General features: G+C 36.9%; 1 protein-coding gene across 2 annotated transcripts in view; it reads right to left on the bottom strand.

Annotated features, from left to right (window-relative positions):
• The window catches only part of LOC117406010 (protein WWC3-like), a 52,190-nt gene that overhangs the window by 11,674 nt on the left and 23,199 nt on the right, over positions 1 to 17,317 (bottom strand). For both annotated transcript variants that reach the window (XM_034009645.3, XM_034009646.3), the window contains exons 4-8: positions 15,525 to 15,601; positions 14,799 to 14,878; positions 5,797 to 5,926; positions 3,607 to 3,759; positions 2,275 to 2,348 (exon numbers count right to left, since the gene is read on the bottom strand). In XM_034009645.3, coding sequence (XP_033865536.2) covers positions 2,275 to 2,348; positions 3,607 to 3,759; positions 5,797 to 5,926; positions 14,799 to 14,878; positions 15,525 to 15,601 — 514 coding nt within the window. The remainder of the gene's footprint in view (positions 1 to 2,274; positions 2,349 to 3,606; positions 3,760 to 5,796; positions 5,927 to 14,798; positions 14,879 to 15,524; positions 15,602 to 17,317) is intronic.

The following is a 17,317-nucleotide window of genomic DNA, read 5'->3' as shown; positions in this document are numbered from 1 at the left end:
TTTCAAAGGCATTGAATACCCCTTGGAGCACAGTCAAGTCGATCATTAAGAAGTGAAAGGTATACAGTAGGTTATGTAAATCAAAGGAAAAAAAAAATCCCATTTAAATGCATCAAGATTTCAGGTTGTAACACAACAAACTGTAAAAACATCCAAGGGGGGTGAATACTTACTATAGGCACTGTATGAATAAAACCATACCAGTCTATGTAAAATAACAAGTGTTTTATTTAGCTTGCTGTGTCTACTTTAGATATAATACTGCTTTTGGAATGCCTAGACTAGGTATGTTGGCCAAGAGCTGCAGTGACTCACTGTTTTATGTGTTTTGGAGGTTGAAATTCTGACTCACAAGCGGAGCATGAGAATTTCCACAGCTCTCGCTCTCTCTCGCATGCTGGCATCGTGCCTACCTTGTCTCCATGGCAATGCCAATCCTGAAGCAATGGCGCCATTCACAACTCAGTTTGCCCAATACTGCTGGATCAGCAAAACAATTTTTTTTTTTTTTTTTTATATCTTCAGAGGTGAAATAGCTTTTTCCGTATCCTTGTGCCAATGCAATAGATCTCATTAAGTAATTTATCCTGGGCAGTGTGTCATGCTGTTCCGTGCTATTAACTTATTAATGCAAGTACGTGTCATTTTAAAGCTTGGTTTATTTTTGCACTGTATTTTTTCAATTTGTTCCATCGTTATACTATGCATTTACCTTAGATTACCCTGGTTTGCCATGTTCTTTAATATGCTTTACCATACCTCTCTAGGCTTTACAATGATTACCTAAGCTTTACCATGCTTTATTACACTTTGATGTGCTTTTATTAGGCATAGTAGGACATTTACACTGGGCACCAGGGTGATTAATCAAATGATGAATGTAATCAAATGATAGTCATAGCTACACTACCCTGCAGAGCTAGACAGAGGAGTGCAGTAACAGCGTGTTCACACACAAAGCCCAGAGGCAGGAATGCATGATAAATGAAGAATGTGACCACAGATTCTGTGCCACTCCGCTCACAAACACAGACAGTGCCTGCACTATTGAGAAAGGAAATGTGTTTATCTGCAAAACCTGAGTCACAGACACTTATTTCATCAGTACCCTTATGATACCTCAGCATGTAATGATCACTTATAGAGCAATCAACAAATATTTACAGATGGCACTTACATATGTGAGATACCTGTAGTAGGTGAAAAAAAAATATAGATTGTACTGTATAAAGTGTATATTTTATCTGAAACAAAAACACTTTGGAAATGTGAAAAAACGGCAAGTTATCAAAAGTGCCCAACCATTTAAAGTGGCGATATCAAAAACACAAGCCAAGTTTCAAGAAACCATTGGGGCAACCTTGCCCAGCACAAAGCAAACAGGCACAACTGTCAAAGCAGTGGGATCAAGGTTGCCACAATTGTTTCTACTAACTTGGCTTGTGTTTTTGATATCTCTACTTTAAATGGCTGGGCACTTTTGATAACTTGCTGTGTTTTTCTTTCAGATATCACTTCTTTTTTACTTTATAACACACACACACACACTATGGGAATAGCAAAATTGTTCAACCAATATTGAGTCAATGTATTGCCGCTTGGATAGGATAAATGTAAATAATAACCTAGTCTGTTGAAATGGTTAAGATGGGAATCTGTGTAGCATAGCGGTTATGCAGTTGGAGTGAAAGTATGACGAGTTAGGCTCAAATCCTGCCTTATATCTATCTATCTATCTATCTATAAGGTATATAGCTTATAACACGGCTAACTGTCAATTGGGTGACATAGATAGACAGGACAAGTCTTTTCAAAGATTTTTTTTTTTTTTGCAGGCAAATGTTCCATTTTAAAACAGAAATACATCACTTAATATAAATGACATAGAGAGCGTTCCCTAGTATATTTCCATGTAGACAAAACAAGTTAATTATCATTAAAATCGGATGTCCTGTAATATACATATGAGTGGATAAAAGTGCCTGGGGTCTTCAAAAAAACAAACAAATACGTTGGGAGAAAAAGAAGAAGTAGGAGGAGATGGACATTTTTACCTTCATTTGGCGACTTATTTCTCTTACTGTATGACAGGTATTTACTTTTTTTTTTACATTTCACATGAGTGTTGGGAACTACAAATTAAATGTGGAATGGTGGAATTATTATTATTATTATTATTATTATTATTATAATAATTATTATTATTATTTTGAATTCAGAGTTTGATTCACAATACATTGATTCAGTTTAGCCCTTTGTTCCAAACTGGCTTACCTTTTCTTTGCTTCTTCATACTGCCAGCTGAGTCTCACTCTGTCCCCCAGTCTTGAAGTATTTCCAGTACCAAACTTTAGGAAGAAGTAAAAAAAAACAAAAAAACAAAAAAAAATTAAATTCAAAATAAAATTGATCAGAATACTGTAAGTTACACATTTCAGATGGATTCAATTACAGCGCACATACAGCTGTTATTGTATCCCAGATTTTCTCACCAATTCAGAATAATTTAGAATGCCCATTTACGTTCCCTCACCAAAGCAAATCTCCACAACAGCGCAGGAGAATTGAAAGTAAGCGGTTGTTCTCTAATCCCACGACCAAGCCAATTGCCTCTTTAAGTCGGCGAGATATTGGCCTCTGGGGGACAAAGGCTTGTCACAGGGTGCCAGTAGGGTGCTCTGTAGCGTCCCTAAACCGCGGGAGTGCCAGGGCCAATGCGACACTCCCTCTGGAATCCCCAGTGAAAACCGGCAACTTCGCACAGCCAGAAAATGAACCTGCGCCCCCTGTCAGCATGACGGACCCTGTACACCAAACAGCTGTGCTTTTACCAGATGAGCCACTTGGGGACCTCTAATAAATAGCATTATTAAGGGCATGACAGCTCGGTAGTCCTTTCAACCACTGGTCTCTGTATGATAGTATTATATTGCTGATAAGGAGCTAGATTTACTGACCATTTACTCCAATGCAGCAATTGCACCATTCTTTTTTTTTCAAAATGCAAAAAGAAACTGTACTGTTATGCAAGAAAAATACATTTAACAAAGCTATACATAGGGGCCCTTGAATGAACACACTTATAAATGGTCACAAGTTCTATGCTTATATAAAGCGTATAACTTGTGACCACCTTCTTGGATTGATCTGAAAGTTAGTGTATGCTTTCATAATGGTTGAGGAACGCAATAGGTTCAGTTACAGATTTTTATAATAAAGTGTTTTCACACCAAAAACCCCTGAAAACCTACCCGCTGACTATTAATAGATCTATGAGGAAAGTCATGTGCAAGCATACAATGTGCTAGGCAGAAAGCCTATTTTCTGCAAAATTATTTAAAAATATTATTTTCCCTCTGAGAGGATGCTGTTCTAAGTAACTGGTTGTTCTTTCAAGGACCCCTCAAGGGAGCCAGTACTACTCATTCTGAAGTATTGCCACCTTAAAATCAAGATATTTTCAACCAGGCCAAGTACATCATATAAAATAAACAAACACATGGTAACGCAGGTGAAAAACACAAAAGCGCTCCTCTTCATAGCCTTCTGATGTGCTTGCAGCCAATAGATTACATAACAACTGGGGCCTGGTGCTTGAATGTATACCTCTCCGATGACGTCAGTCTGAGAGCCGGCATCGCAGTACTGCTGAGGTAAACAGGAGGAGTCACTGAGCACACCAGCACTGTTCTGGAGGTCCGGCAGGGAGTCATTTATACAGCAGCTACTCCGGAAGCCAATCGTTAGCTTTGCTAGGCTCTGCGGGGCAAAACAAAGGATCAGGTGATACGTTCTGTCAACCCATTTCTGGGGAAGATAAACAAATGCACAAAACAAGGACGAGACACTAAAGGCACGCGGTTATGCTGTGGTTTATGTATTATTACCGCAATATACAGTAATGTATTAACAATATACGGTAATGTATTAACAATATACGGTAATGTATTACATAAACAAAACACCATCAAGAATAAGCGTGACAATTATTGCTAGTTTTTAAAAAAAAGAGATTTTAAAGCCTTGGTTACTGCTCTTTGGAATAATGTCATAGGAGCCCATCATATGTTTGTGGTTTACAGAACATCTCCCTTCCCACACCCTTCCACATACCTGTGCTTGCTCATAGCCTGAGTAACTCAGCAGCACTTTGTTTGTTGGCTGTCTACTCAACCTCAAGATGTACTACAACACTCTGAGCTCCATTCTAGATTCCTGCATCACACTTTGTCACCATATGAAAGTCTTGTGGCCACTCAGATGCTATAGTGGTGTAGTAGTGTCTGGAGCATGGGCAGATATTCCAGCTGCAACTAAATACCTCCCATTTCCCCTTGGTTGAAAAGAAAAACAAAATAAAATAGCTTTCCATTTTAGATCAAAGTAACCTAGTAACTTACCCTCTGAATCTAAAATGAACAGTAACTACATTTCCCAAGCACGTGCCCCCAGAAGCAGGTTGATAAATGACATGAACAAAGGCATTGAACGGGCTGGGGACAATTTCATTCTCTGGGTGAAATGGCCAAGGAAGTGTATGATAACCTGAAAGTATGGCATGCATCCAGAGCTTTCTTTAACCTAGTTTAGTACCATATATACATTTCTACATGAAAATGAATGCTATAAACATTGAGTTTCTTTCAAAACTGCACACACAAGACCTATGGAAGGGAATGGAAGTGAACGACAGCTGAGATTAATTAAATTCATTTATTAGCTCTAATAACCCCTTCAAGGGTGCAGCAGAAATCAAATGAACACACTTTCAACAAGTTATATTCTAAGATAAGGGGGAATGTGTTTTTAAGCGTTAATGTAGAAGGGGGTTCACCCATTTGATTTTGATCGTGGTGGTGGTGTAGTCAGCCACTCTCCAGCAAGCTAAAAATGTCATCCCTGTCATCAACCCTAACCCGGCATACTAAACATTACCCGCTAGTCCCCACACTTACCCCACAAGCTCAGCCTAGTAAAAGTAAACAGCGTCTAATGTAGCTGGGAGCCCCTTCCAATTACTTAAGTGCCACTGTGCTTCCAGACTACTTTTTTTGCTGAACTCTCAGGAAATCCCTTTTTTCAAGGGAGAGACTGCCTTGGCATTTGCTGTAAAGAGCTGTGTGCTTCTCAGCGCCTGTGTTTTGTGAGGGTGCATGGCACAGCTGCTCCAGACCTGAATCACCCACCCCTCTTCTGTTCCGCCCCATTCCTGATGACCTGCCTGGCCCTTTGCTCTCCCACAGGGTTCTGGGAAGGGAGGTAATTAGCTTAGTTTGCGGTCAGCACAGGTTTTCCACTGATGATGGTGCAGAAATGTAAACATGTGATCTTTCCAATGCTGACTAGTTAGGTTTCTAAATAAAAAAAAAACCTCAATGATTCATGTCTCAGCATTTCGCTACCAAGTGTGACTATTATCTCTATATGTCCTGAATACTTTTTGGGGTCTATTTAACTAAACAGTGGTGCATCCAAACACTGTCAGTGATTAAATACTAAAATATTTACCATGGCATTTTACTTGCTTTCAAAGTATCAAAATACACTAAAGAGACTCACACACATTGCTATTGGTGTTTGTTTCCAAGAAGTCCTCACTTAGATATTTTTTAAATGACTCTTAGCAGAGCCCTGACAAACGCTCCCTTACTTATGCAGAGGAATGACAGAGAATTAGAAACACCTGTGATATATACATTCTCAAGGTGTCCCTGTATTTGTGGTGTCACTGTAGGAAATCCACAGCAGGTGGCGCCTCTGTGAGGAGTTACCTCCCGGCTGTCCTAAAGCTCTCACCTGGATGAGGTCCTGTCTCTCCTTCTCGCCTGTGTTGATCGATCTCTTTATTGTTCGCAGTTCATTGACAATAGCCTGGGCTTCATCTAGTTTGTAGTTCGTCTGGCTGCGCGACATCTTCCTGTCAATTCTAAACCAAAAACAGAAGTTCAATAAAATAATAAGTTTTTGTTTATAACTTTATAGTAGTAAAATATTTATCAACAAAGGCTTCATAAAATGATACGATACATAATAATACCAATGATTGAATGGAAGAGCAACAGAAAAAACCCCAGCATATTATGAATGTTGAACTTCATTACAGCCTGTTTAAGGAAGGTAGCTAGCTAGCTATGCACCAAAAGGTGGTCCCTACAGACATTCTGGGTTAAGATGAATCATTTCTGTGTACACTATTAACTGCTGTCCATGAGGCAGTCAGGTAAATTGTCACTGGAGTTTCTATAGATATTGGGCGTGAGATTGTATATATGTATATGTAAACAGAAATATGAACCAATATTCTTGCCAGTTTGAAGCTATTAAAGTAACGCATTGACTAAACGCTTGTACTACAACCATAACCATCCCCGAAGTGGAAGGATCCTCACTAAATGCACGATCCTTGTCATTGTAGATATAACTTGTAATCCTGACTTGTTGCATCCGATCTCATATTGTATTATTTGCAATTGCTGTAAACTATACTGTATTTAAATATTAATCTTGCATTATAACCCTGTACTGACTTGTAATACATCTAAGTCACCTTGGATAAAGACACTAAATATAATAATAATAATAATAATAATAATAATAATAATAATAATAATAAAAAATATGAACAATGTTATCAGTCCAAATACAATAAGATTCTACTGCTGCCTTTTTTCTGCCTCCCCATTTTTTTGGGGCACCAGCCGCCACTGCTATAGACACTGTAGTTAAATGACAAAACCAGCGAGTTTTTCAGACAAACAAGTTTTTCTGATACGGTTTGAAAGTAAAATCAATTTACTTGCGACTAAGATTATATGATAAACTTATAGTACTGCCATGAAAGGAAAGCACCATTTATCAACATGTGTTTTTCTCGCACCTTTTTTGATACCACATTCAGGTAGACAAGATTCACTGATTAATCATTAAATTGATTAAAATCTCTAATATATATTTGTCTCCTAAGAGATTTAACCCAATTTGAATCACTGAAAAAAGGCGTTTCTTTTTAGCAATCGTAACGCAGCCTAGACTGTGGTTTGCTCATCACCAAGCCCTATGGGGTCAAAGACAAGACAATTTAAGTTAGTTTATACATATACTGATGCTGGGTTCCAAAGTAAACACAATTATCAGGTTAGAACCGTCAACATTCAGTAATGTGTTCCTGTGGTTAAAATGCCAACACGTGCACAATTCTTCATTTAGTTACAAGGTTTTCATTCATGCAACCATATGTTAGTCTCCCCTTGTTTTCAGCTTTTGAGTTTCATAAATGGTGAATGACATCACTTCAGTCATATGACCCCAGGGCAGGGCTACATAAATTGACACAACAGATAATACAGTTCTAAATATAGCCAGTAATAAGTATCATAACTTGGTGCTCTTCTATATTCTGGGAGGTTAAGCAGACACTTAAAAGAGCAGTTTGGTTTATGAGTGTGAAATATCAGTTATGTTAACTAAGGTAGTCCTTATTTGCTAGATTCATTTTGCATCAGTGTATGTTTGTCATCACATCCTGGTGACTTTTTATTGCTTTTTAAATTTTAAAAGTGCCCCTGTGGCCTTAATAAAATGCGGCACACCAGAGTGTAACAATTAACCTGCCCCTAATGGATTTAAGAAATAAAACATTATGTGCAGTTACAGCTCAGTTCACTTAAAGCACGGGTATATCACTGCACCACTCAGAAATAAGCGGTTTTGAAACATAAAACTTGTTAAAAAGAATGTATGTCCACACTTTGATAGGCTTAGTATTTTATAATGTGTATTATTTTGCGCTATGACCACTGTGAAGTCAGGAAAAAAAAAAAGCCTGTTTTGTGGCATTGCATACACCAGGAACCACATGGCCAAGCTGAAACGTTTTCCATGAATTTGACACCTTTTGTGTTTTGTCTCGCATGTTAAGTTCTGGTACGTCTTTGAACTGCGTTTATATCACATTTTCCAATTCATCATGTAGACCTGTTACTTAGTTCTGCTTAACCTTAAGTTCAGTTAAAGCAGTTTGGCTAAATAATGAACCATAAGCACATGTAGCTGGGTTCAGTGAAAACCCATCAAATACATCGAGCAATAAGCATATGACTGTGAATTTCAAATAAAATTTCAAATTTCAAATAGAACCGCTGTTTAACATATATCCTTAAACATTTATCATACTACAGCAGTGCAATATTTATTCTCCCTCTGTTACCCATTGGAATTCACTTTTGCACTTGGCCACCGTACAAGTTTACAGTGACTCCTGGTGGCAAACGCTGAGACTGCAGTATCAATTCACTTAAATTCTGTATCAAAATGAGTTGACCAAAGCTAAACAACACCACCCCACTAAATTCCACTGCACCCACAGGCCTAATTACTGCCTGAATCAATAAGGCTTTTGTTGGTTCACTACTTACTATATTGAGAGGAACGGTAGTTCCTCGCGCCAAGTTATCAGCAAGAACTGCCAGAGACTCTCTATTATAGCAAGGATAGTTTAAGTGTTTTCAGGGTATTAGCGCAGCAAAAGTAAAATCAGCCAAAAGCACCATTTCACTTTAATTTGTAGATCCCAACACTATTAGGTGAAATGTAGAAAAAAAAGTCAATACCTGTCATACAGTAAGAGAAATAAGTCGCCAAAGTAATGTAAAAATGTCCTTCTCCTCGACCCCCACCGCTTTTACAGTTGTGCCTATTTGCTTGGTGCTGGGCAAGGTTGCTCCAATGGTTTCTTGAAACTTGGCTTGTGTTTTTGATATCTCAACTATAAATGGCTGGGCACTTTTATAACTTGGCGTTTTTTCACATTTCCAATGTGTTTTTGTTTCAGATTTAGGACACAACCTAGCCTGGCCTGACCAGTAGCACTGGACAGTTATGACCTTGTGTATAATGCTCAGAGTTTACCAACTAGCAGTCCATGAACGAGCATGTCAGGTCACTTGCAGTATTAATTAATCTTACTCTTACGTTTGAGGAATCCTACGGCTGCTTATTTTACATGCTGTCTGCAAATGCATGTTCCTTTCCTAATTTTTTTTAGCATAGATTAAAGCTTGTGAACATTGCACTTGCAATTATATTTTTTGTTTAAGACAAATAATTAACTAAATATGAAAATATTTGGGTTTGCTCCAGATCCCCCATTTCCTTGGCTTTTCCCATTCAGATATGTCATTTTCTTGGAGAATACCAAGCCAAATATATCAAGGCCACTAGCTATACACTGCTGTGACAGTAACAGGTCAGACGTCTGCTTTGGCTGCAGGAGCTGATTTATGAATTTGTAACACGCTAAAACATGTTGTATCATAGTTAGATTAAATTAGCTATCTGTTGTTATTTCTTGATTATTAAAATCACAAAAAAATTAAATCAATAAATCCTGTCAAAAGAAATCAGTATGCTTCATGTTTCAGTGACAGCAAGTCAGTGAAACAGTTCTATTTATATTTTTATTTTCTATTTTTTTATTTTATTTTATTTTTATCTTCCACATTCTGTAGAAACGTTACTTCTGCCTCACTGCCAACCCCCAAAAAGACCCTCCCTTAAACTCCAGGCCCTATATCCTGAAAGAATGGAAAGTTCTGTGGTGGCTGCTGCCTTTGACATCATCGCTGCTGGCACCGGTCCCTGGCCTGACCACAGCCTATTTCCTGCAGGCCTTCCATCAACAGCAGGTACTGTTGCAGCAGCCAGCTCTTCAAGGGACCCTGCCCCATCCCAGGCAACAATCCCGGCTTTGTTTCCACAAAGGGGCTGTATATGTTTTCTGTTATCAAAACCTGGTCCTATCTAGTATTTTCATGTGGGTTTGTGCCTCGTGTCATGTACGGAATCCTAGGCCTTGCTAGGGTAGTATATCAGCTAACAATAACATTCTGTTCTGGAAGCTACAGTATGTAAAGGACAGATTTCTAGGGATTAAAAAAGTGCTCTGTGAAATGCAAAAACCCAAACACAGAAGTTAGTCGACAAAAGTGGGGATGCTGAATTACTCCAGATAAAGTGTCCCAGTGTAAAAAAATAAATAAATAAATAAATACAATAACATTTTCTAACTTTATAGTTTTGGAGAATGTGGTTATTTTCTCTATGACAATGGGCATAAAAAGTACTGTACACACGTAACTTGAAAGCAAGCTATATTTTAGACCCAGGTCTGTTTTCCAAATTTGACAAATTATACTTATTATTATTATCAGATACTGGTCTTATTCCATCTGATAACCACATTTGTTATTATTATTATTATTATTATTATTATTATTATTATTATTATTTATTTCTTAGCAGACGCCCTTATCGAGGGAGACTTACAATTGTTACAAGATATCACATTATTTTTAAATACAATTACCCATTTATACAGTTTTTTTTTACTGGAGCAAATCTAGGTAAAGTACCTCAAGGGTACAGCAGCAGTGTCCCCCACCTGGGATTGAACCCACGACCCTCCGGTCAAGAGTCCAGAGACCTAACCACTACTCCACACTGCTGCCAATTTCAATTTTAGATTGGCAACCAAAATCCTCCCAGGTTTTATCTACCGGTCTAAACTCAGTTTTAGTGTTTTGTTTTCTGAAAGAAAATGCTCTGCAGGAGAATGTATACATTTAAGGTCATTCATTTCCACTGCTTCCTTTGTCTATTATCAAAGGCTAGGGTTCAGTTCTCCACTTTAGTACATGTAGCTCCCACAGTCGCTCGCTTCAAAACAACTCTCAAGACCCACTTGTTCTCTCTTGCTTTCAATGCTCTTTAAGCCTAATATCTGTTATTAGCTGCTGTCTAAATTTCTATTTCAGGTTTTTCACTCCATCTGTATGACACACGCATCCACAATGTTTAGAATTCACATCCTAGCCTTGTATTTAATGTAATATACCTGTATTTAATGTATTTGCATTGTTTTTATACAGTTTGTATTTAATGTACTATGCCCTGTATTTCACTGTATTTAATGTATTATGCATTGTTCCACACTATCTTGTGAAGCGCTTTGTGATGGTGGTCCACTATGAAAGTCGCTACATAAAATAAAGATTGATTGATTGATTGACTGATTGATTGATAGATATACTGCAGTTGCTGCAATACTAGCTATTTTAAAAAGTATAAAAAAGTATGTAAGATGTCTATTCATAGTGTGTTAAGCCATGGAAATGGGGAATATTGTATTTTATCCCCTTTATACTGTGGTAGCAAAGCAAAGAGTGTGGAAGCATGGTAAAGCACAAGTAAGTATGATAAAGTACTGTAACATCCATGGTTAAACATGTTAAAATGTATTACATTATTATCAGGGCTGTAGCCAAGCATGAAAAATCACAGAGGCACTTAAGTAAACAAACAGTAACGATTATGAAGAGCACAAAGGCTATAGATATCAGCAGACTTGGGAATTAATGCATGCACACAACGAGGGATGAAATACATTTTATTTTGTGGCAAAGCAATGTGTAAAAGGGCCTAAATAAATACTTATTACTGTGATTTTAACCAAGGGTTTTATTAATTGTATTTTTCGATGCTTATTTTTAGCTATTTTCGAGTTTTATGTAAATCGTTTTTTTTTTCAGAGCTTTCATTTTTGATATACTGTATGAAATTTGTGTTTTCGGTTACTTTCCAAAATGCTTGACCATTTTTCTTTTTCTGTCAAAATATGTATAGTAGTAACTCGACACTACTTTCACACTTAAGTTGTACCTTCTTTCCTTTGCTGTCTTCCACAACGAAATCCCTATGGTCATGGGCATATTCTTCTGGGTTTTTTGTGTGTAAGCATTTTTGTACATTTCGCCACAATTCTGTTTTAAATCCTCCATATCTTAACTGTAATACAGCTTGAAATCCTGCTAACAAGCCTCCATCCTGATTGTAATATCGTTTTAAATCTTGCAAGCGGAGTGTCTCCAATACAAATGTAGGAATATGCTGTCACTCAGTAGTTGGGGTGGGTTTAAATTATTCAGAACTAATCAATGATAGATACAAGTCAGGAAGGCGGGACATTGCCCAGCAGCAGTGGGAAATGTATTTATTATTATTTTTGTAGTAGTTTTTTTTTTTTTTTTAATGGGAAAAGGGTAAAGTCAACGTGAATTGATTAACCATTTCCACAGTTTTTCTGGTGTTTTCCGGTGTTTATTGGCTATCCACAATTTCATTTTTGTATCGGTGGTGTTTTATCAGGTTTTATCGGTTAAAACAAAAAATCAGAAGCCCTATTCATATATAATAACATGTCAACTAGAAATGGGAGTTTTGTCAAGAATGTAAATATACATTTTATATCTGAGATATATGTCTGAGATACAGTTTGACTCTTTAACACTGTTGCAACAGCAGCTTTGTAAAATTACTGACACCCAAGGGTTACTTTTTCTTGTACGACATTCATGGTCGAAATCTACAGAATCAGAATATACACTTACTTTCTTATCACCCTGTACATCAAGTATGAAGCCAATATATCAAAAAGTCACATGACTCTAATATGGCAGCCATCTTAGGTGACCGGTCGAAACATACAGGATGCTTAATTACTGATGCTTTTAAAGTGTTACCAGATCTATAACAAGCAATAACATTCATGTCCTGTTTGATTAAGAGACAGTCAAAAAGCTCTTTGTGGTAATCTGTAACACTGTGTGTCCACCGTATTTAAGCTGGAGAAACACCATTGCTGCTGTTCTTCTAATCTGATATTATCTCGGAGATAAGCCCCTTTTAGGAACTCAGGATATGCTGTGGAATTTGCAGCAAGTTAAGGCCGTGTTTTTCCAACTGTTTTGCCTTTTAGCATACTTCCTATTCAAGACTAGCCTTGGCTCCCGCATATTAATGATGCATACCCTTCCTGAGGTGTAGCCCAGCTTCCAAATTAAACTCAGTAACTTCCCATCAGCATTCTGGGTAGTGCTGGCCTTTGCATCGAAACAAATCCCACTGGAAAAAACTTTTGTAGTAATCATCAAAATGTTCTGAGAGGAAACTACAGCTATGGCCAAGTTTTGCATCAACTAGAATTGTAGGATTGAGATATAATTAAATAAAATAATTAATATATATTATATATATGAACATAATTTATATCTTTCATCTAACATCGTGTAATCAAATAACCTACAAAAGGATATTGCAAAAGTCTACCGGAAGCCATAATAGTAGTACAGTATTTCATGTTAGATTTTGAAATGTCACATTTTTTAATTTTTGTCTGTTTTTCGTTAAATATATGGAAAACTATAAAGTGGTATTTAATTCAATATGTTAACGTAACATTATTCAGCAGGGTTCATTCGACACTACGAATAAATGTGTTCGTTCTACAGGGTGGCCATAGCTGTACAGCGTCAAGGTTTTAATGCTCCAATAATGAGTTGTTCTCATTTTCTCTACATCTGTCTTTACCTGGCCTTTTAAGCACTCTCCAAGGAGGGAGGACATTTCTGTACAGGCAGGTGAAACGTCTTTTAGGAAATGTAAACCAGCAGAAATGTCAACCAGGTCTGGTTACTTTATACTACACTATGTTTTGGCAAGTTGTTTCTTGGTAATGGCTGTGCAGGCTTCTATAGAAACTCCTTTTTTGTGGTTTATTTATTTATCACTGGGAATGCTTGACTGAGTCATCTGTCTAAACTAATCCAAGCTCTGCGGTATACCATGAAAGATGGACTTTAACATTTCTATGACATAATGGTGATGGCAGGCTGAGTTTCTATGGGGTTAAGCAAGGACACAAATATTGTATCACTGTACAGTATCATTACCTTAGCACTGGATACAGCTTTTAAAGCAGAAATATAAGAGAACAGAAGCAGTACTCTATTGTAGTCTACAGAAAACCCTGTACAATCTGGTGTTACTTGGGATCAAAAAAATTCTACTGGATTAGACAGTGTGCGGGATTACAAAATTACTGTAAAAAAATTGTATTCTGTACCGTAAAGATAAAATGACAAATCTGAACATTTTATTACTGTACATACTGTTTAAACCATTCCCACAGAAAGATGTTCACTTGTTCATACTGTTCCTGCATGCAGGATTCAGGTGCTTTCTGCTGGCATTCAGGCATTTTTTGTTTTCATAATGTTTGAAATGGTTTGCCTTTACTTAACTCTTTTTGTGTTGGTTTTGGTAGACTTTTTTTTTTTGATAAGTGCAAATTTTCTTTCAAGAGATAGCTTGTTGTGTAGAGGTTTACACATGTATTTGATGTTTAACAACTGAGCAGTTCAGAAAGGCACAGACAGGACATGAGTATGGTCTACTTAGGTCTCTCTTTGTGTTAGTGACTGCAGCACTGAGATGTAACTGTGCTGGCCCTGCGGGCACAAAGTGAATAAACTAACCTAAACTAAACAGAAAATCATGCCGGATATCACTCTATTCATTTCAATAGGGATTTGGTCAGGACTAAAAATCATGCCAAACTATACAGAATGCCAGTACATAGAGGAGCTGGATTAGACAGGCATTACTGTACTATAAAAAAGTACTGTTTTTGAAAGGTACTGGTATTTTTTTTTTTTTTGGGAGGGGGGGGGGGGGGGGTAACTACTGTACTGTAAACAAGGATAAGGGTGCATTCCAGAAGGCACTAGCTGAAACGTTTGTCTGCTTTACTTAATTTCTTAAAGTGTTACAAACAAGCTTCTGCTCCTCAATTAGACTGCTGACATAAACAAGCTATCAGGAAAATGAGAGGAAGTTGGAGAATGTAGCGAGGGAGGGGAAGGAATTGTCAAAGAACAACAACAGTTACACAGTGCAGCACTCACTCTTGCAGAGTCTCCACTCCCAGTTCCTTGTACTGCAGCTCCTGCTTCATCTGGACCAGCTCCTGTTTCAGTCTGGAGAGCTGGAAACAAAAATCAGCATTCATTACCACCACAACAAGTCACAGGACTCGCAGCTTTCTAATTTGATTTATTATTTCTTCAGCCACAAGACCAGAGAGATGTGCTGTTACTGTTCTGCTCTTCAGTTCTGGTTGCCTGGGTTACAGATGTCTGTGGCTGGTAACAAGAGCTTAAGAGCAGCTTCTGAACTCAGGTCAAAGCATCTTAGCACAGGCTATATCAAAAAGTAAAAAGCACAGTATTTCAGTAAATGACTCAATGATTTTAAAATAAATAGCATAATGTATTTTGAAGTTACTAAATCTTAAAGTTAATCTATAAATTAAAACACACAAAAGATATACCAATGTTAAGTTATTAATCTTTAAAAACTGTTCACTGTCAGAAAAAAAAAGCCCAGAGTCAACTTTGGAGTCAATGGAGCAAAGGAGTTGTAAACTTTGCCCATTATGTTTTTGCCATACTATAGAGTTGAGCAACTTTCAAAAAACACACAGAACGAATCAATTTCCTGCTCTAAAAGACAAATAACTTCCTCCAATTTAAAAAGCCACACCTGAACTGACCCTACAAGCCCAATGGACGAGCATTGTTGCAGTGTTTACAATGTTTGCAGCGCATTGTTCCAAGGTGATAATGACTTACCCGTTCCCGCCTACGAGCTATTTCCGCTTTGATTTGGTCAGGGTCATACTTTGTGTTTGAAGAAGAGCCAGAGAATGCTGTGAGGAAGAGGAAAAAGAGGGAAGTTGCATTGAAACCCAACACTCATACTGTTCATATTGTATTCAACACTCATACTGTTCATATTGTATTCAACACTCATACTGTTCATATTGTATTCTACTCTCATACTGTTCATATTGTATTCAACACTCATACTGTTCATATTGTATTCAACACTCATACTGTTCATATTGTATTCAACACTCATACTGTTCATATTGTATTCTACACTCATACTGTTCATATTGTATTCTACACTCATACTGTTCATATTGTATTCTACTCTCATACTGTTCATATTGTATTCAACACTCATACTGTTCATATTGTATTCTACTCTCATACTGTTCATATTGTATTCTACTCTCATACTGTTCATATTGTATTCTACACTCATACTGTTCATATTGTATTCTACTCTCATACTGTTCATATTGTATTCTACTCTCATACTGTTCATATTGTATTCAACACTCATATTGTTCATATTGTATTCTACTCTCATACTGTTCATATTGTATTCAACACTCATACTGTTCATATTGTATTCAACACTCATACTGTTCATATTGTATTCAACACTCATACTGTTCATATTGTATTCTACTCTCATACTGTTCATATTGTATTCAACACTCATACTGTTCATATTGTATTCTACACTCATACTGTTCATATTGTATTCAACACTCATACTGTTCATATTGTATTCTACTCTCATACTGTTCATATTGTATTCTACTCTCATACTGTTCATATTGTATTCTACTCTCATACTGTTCATATTGTATTCAACACTCATACTGTTCATATTGTATTCTACTCTCATACTGTTCATATTGTATTCTACTCTCATACTGTTCATATTGTATTCTACTCTCATACTGTTCATATTGTATTCTACACTCATACTGTTCATATTGTATTCAACACTCATACTGTTCATATTGTATTCTACACTCATACTGTTCATATTGTATTCTACACTCATACTGTTCATATTGTATTCTACTCTCATACTGTTCATATTGTATTCAACACTCATACTGTTCATATTGTATTCAACACTCATACTGTTCATATTGTATTCTACTCTCATACTGTTCATATTGTATTCTACTCTCATACTGTTCATATTGTATTCAACACTCATACTGTTCATATTGTATTCAACACTCATACTGTTCATATTGTATTCTACACTCATACTGTTCATATTGTATTCTACTTTCATACTGTTCATATTGTATTCAACACTCATACTGTTCATATTGTATTCAACACTCATACTGTTCATATTGTATTCCCAGATACTCAGACAGGCGTAATTCCACAGATTCTCCACAAAAAGTCCTTAAGCCTCAGCTATGTGTTGCATTCACATATTTTAAATTCTTTCAGAATTAAAATAGTAAATCTCCAGGAACAAGTTAATAAGTGACTACATTAACAAGAAGACTATGAAAAAAGCTACTGCAGCACAGTCTCTACTGTCTAACCAGTGACAAACTCAGCACCATAAAAAACAAAATAATGATAGTAAATACATGTTTGATGCAGTGGTCATAACTTGCTAGACAGGAGTCAGGCACTTAACCAAACACAAGGTATATATCTGTGGGTAATACAGTAACAACCCTAACAGTGGTAGATCTAAAATACACACATCCTTAACTCCCGGATTCTGCTGAAAGTAAAATTTTCACCAGTAA

This window comes from Acipenser ruthenus, chromosome 9 (genome assembly GCF_902713425.1).
Source record: "Acipenser ruthenus chromosome 9, fAciRut3.2 maternal haplotype, whole genome shotgun sequence".
Taxonomy (NCBI): Eukaryota; Metazoa; Chordata; class Actinopteri; order Acipenseriformes; family Acipenseridae; genus Acipenser; species Acipenser ruthenus.
Note: the sequence above shows the minus strand (reverse complement) of the source record. Positions and strands in the feature narration are given on the sequence as shown.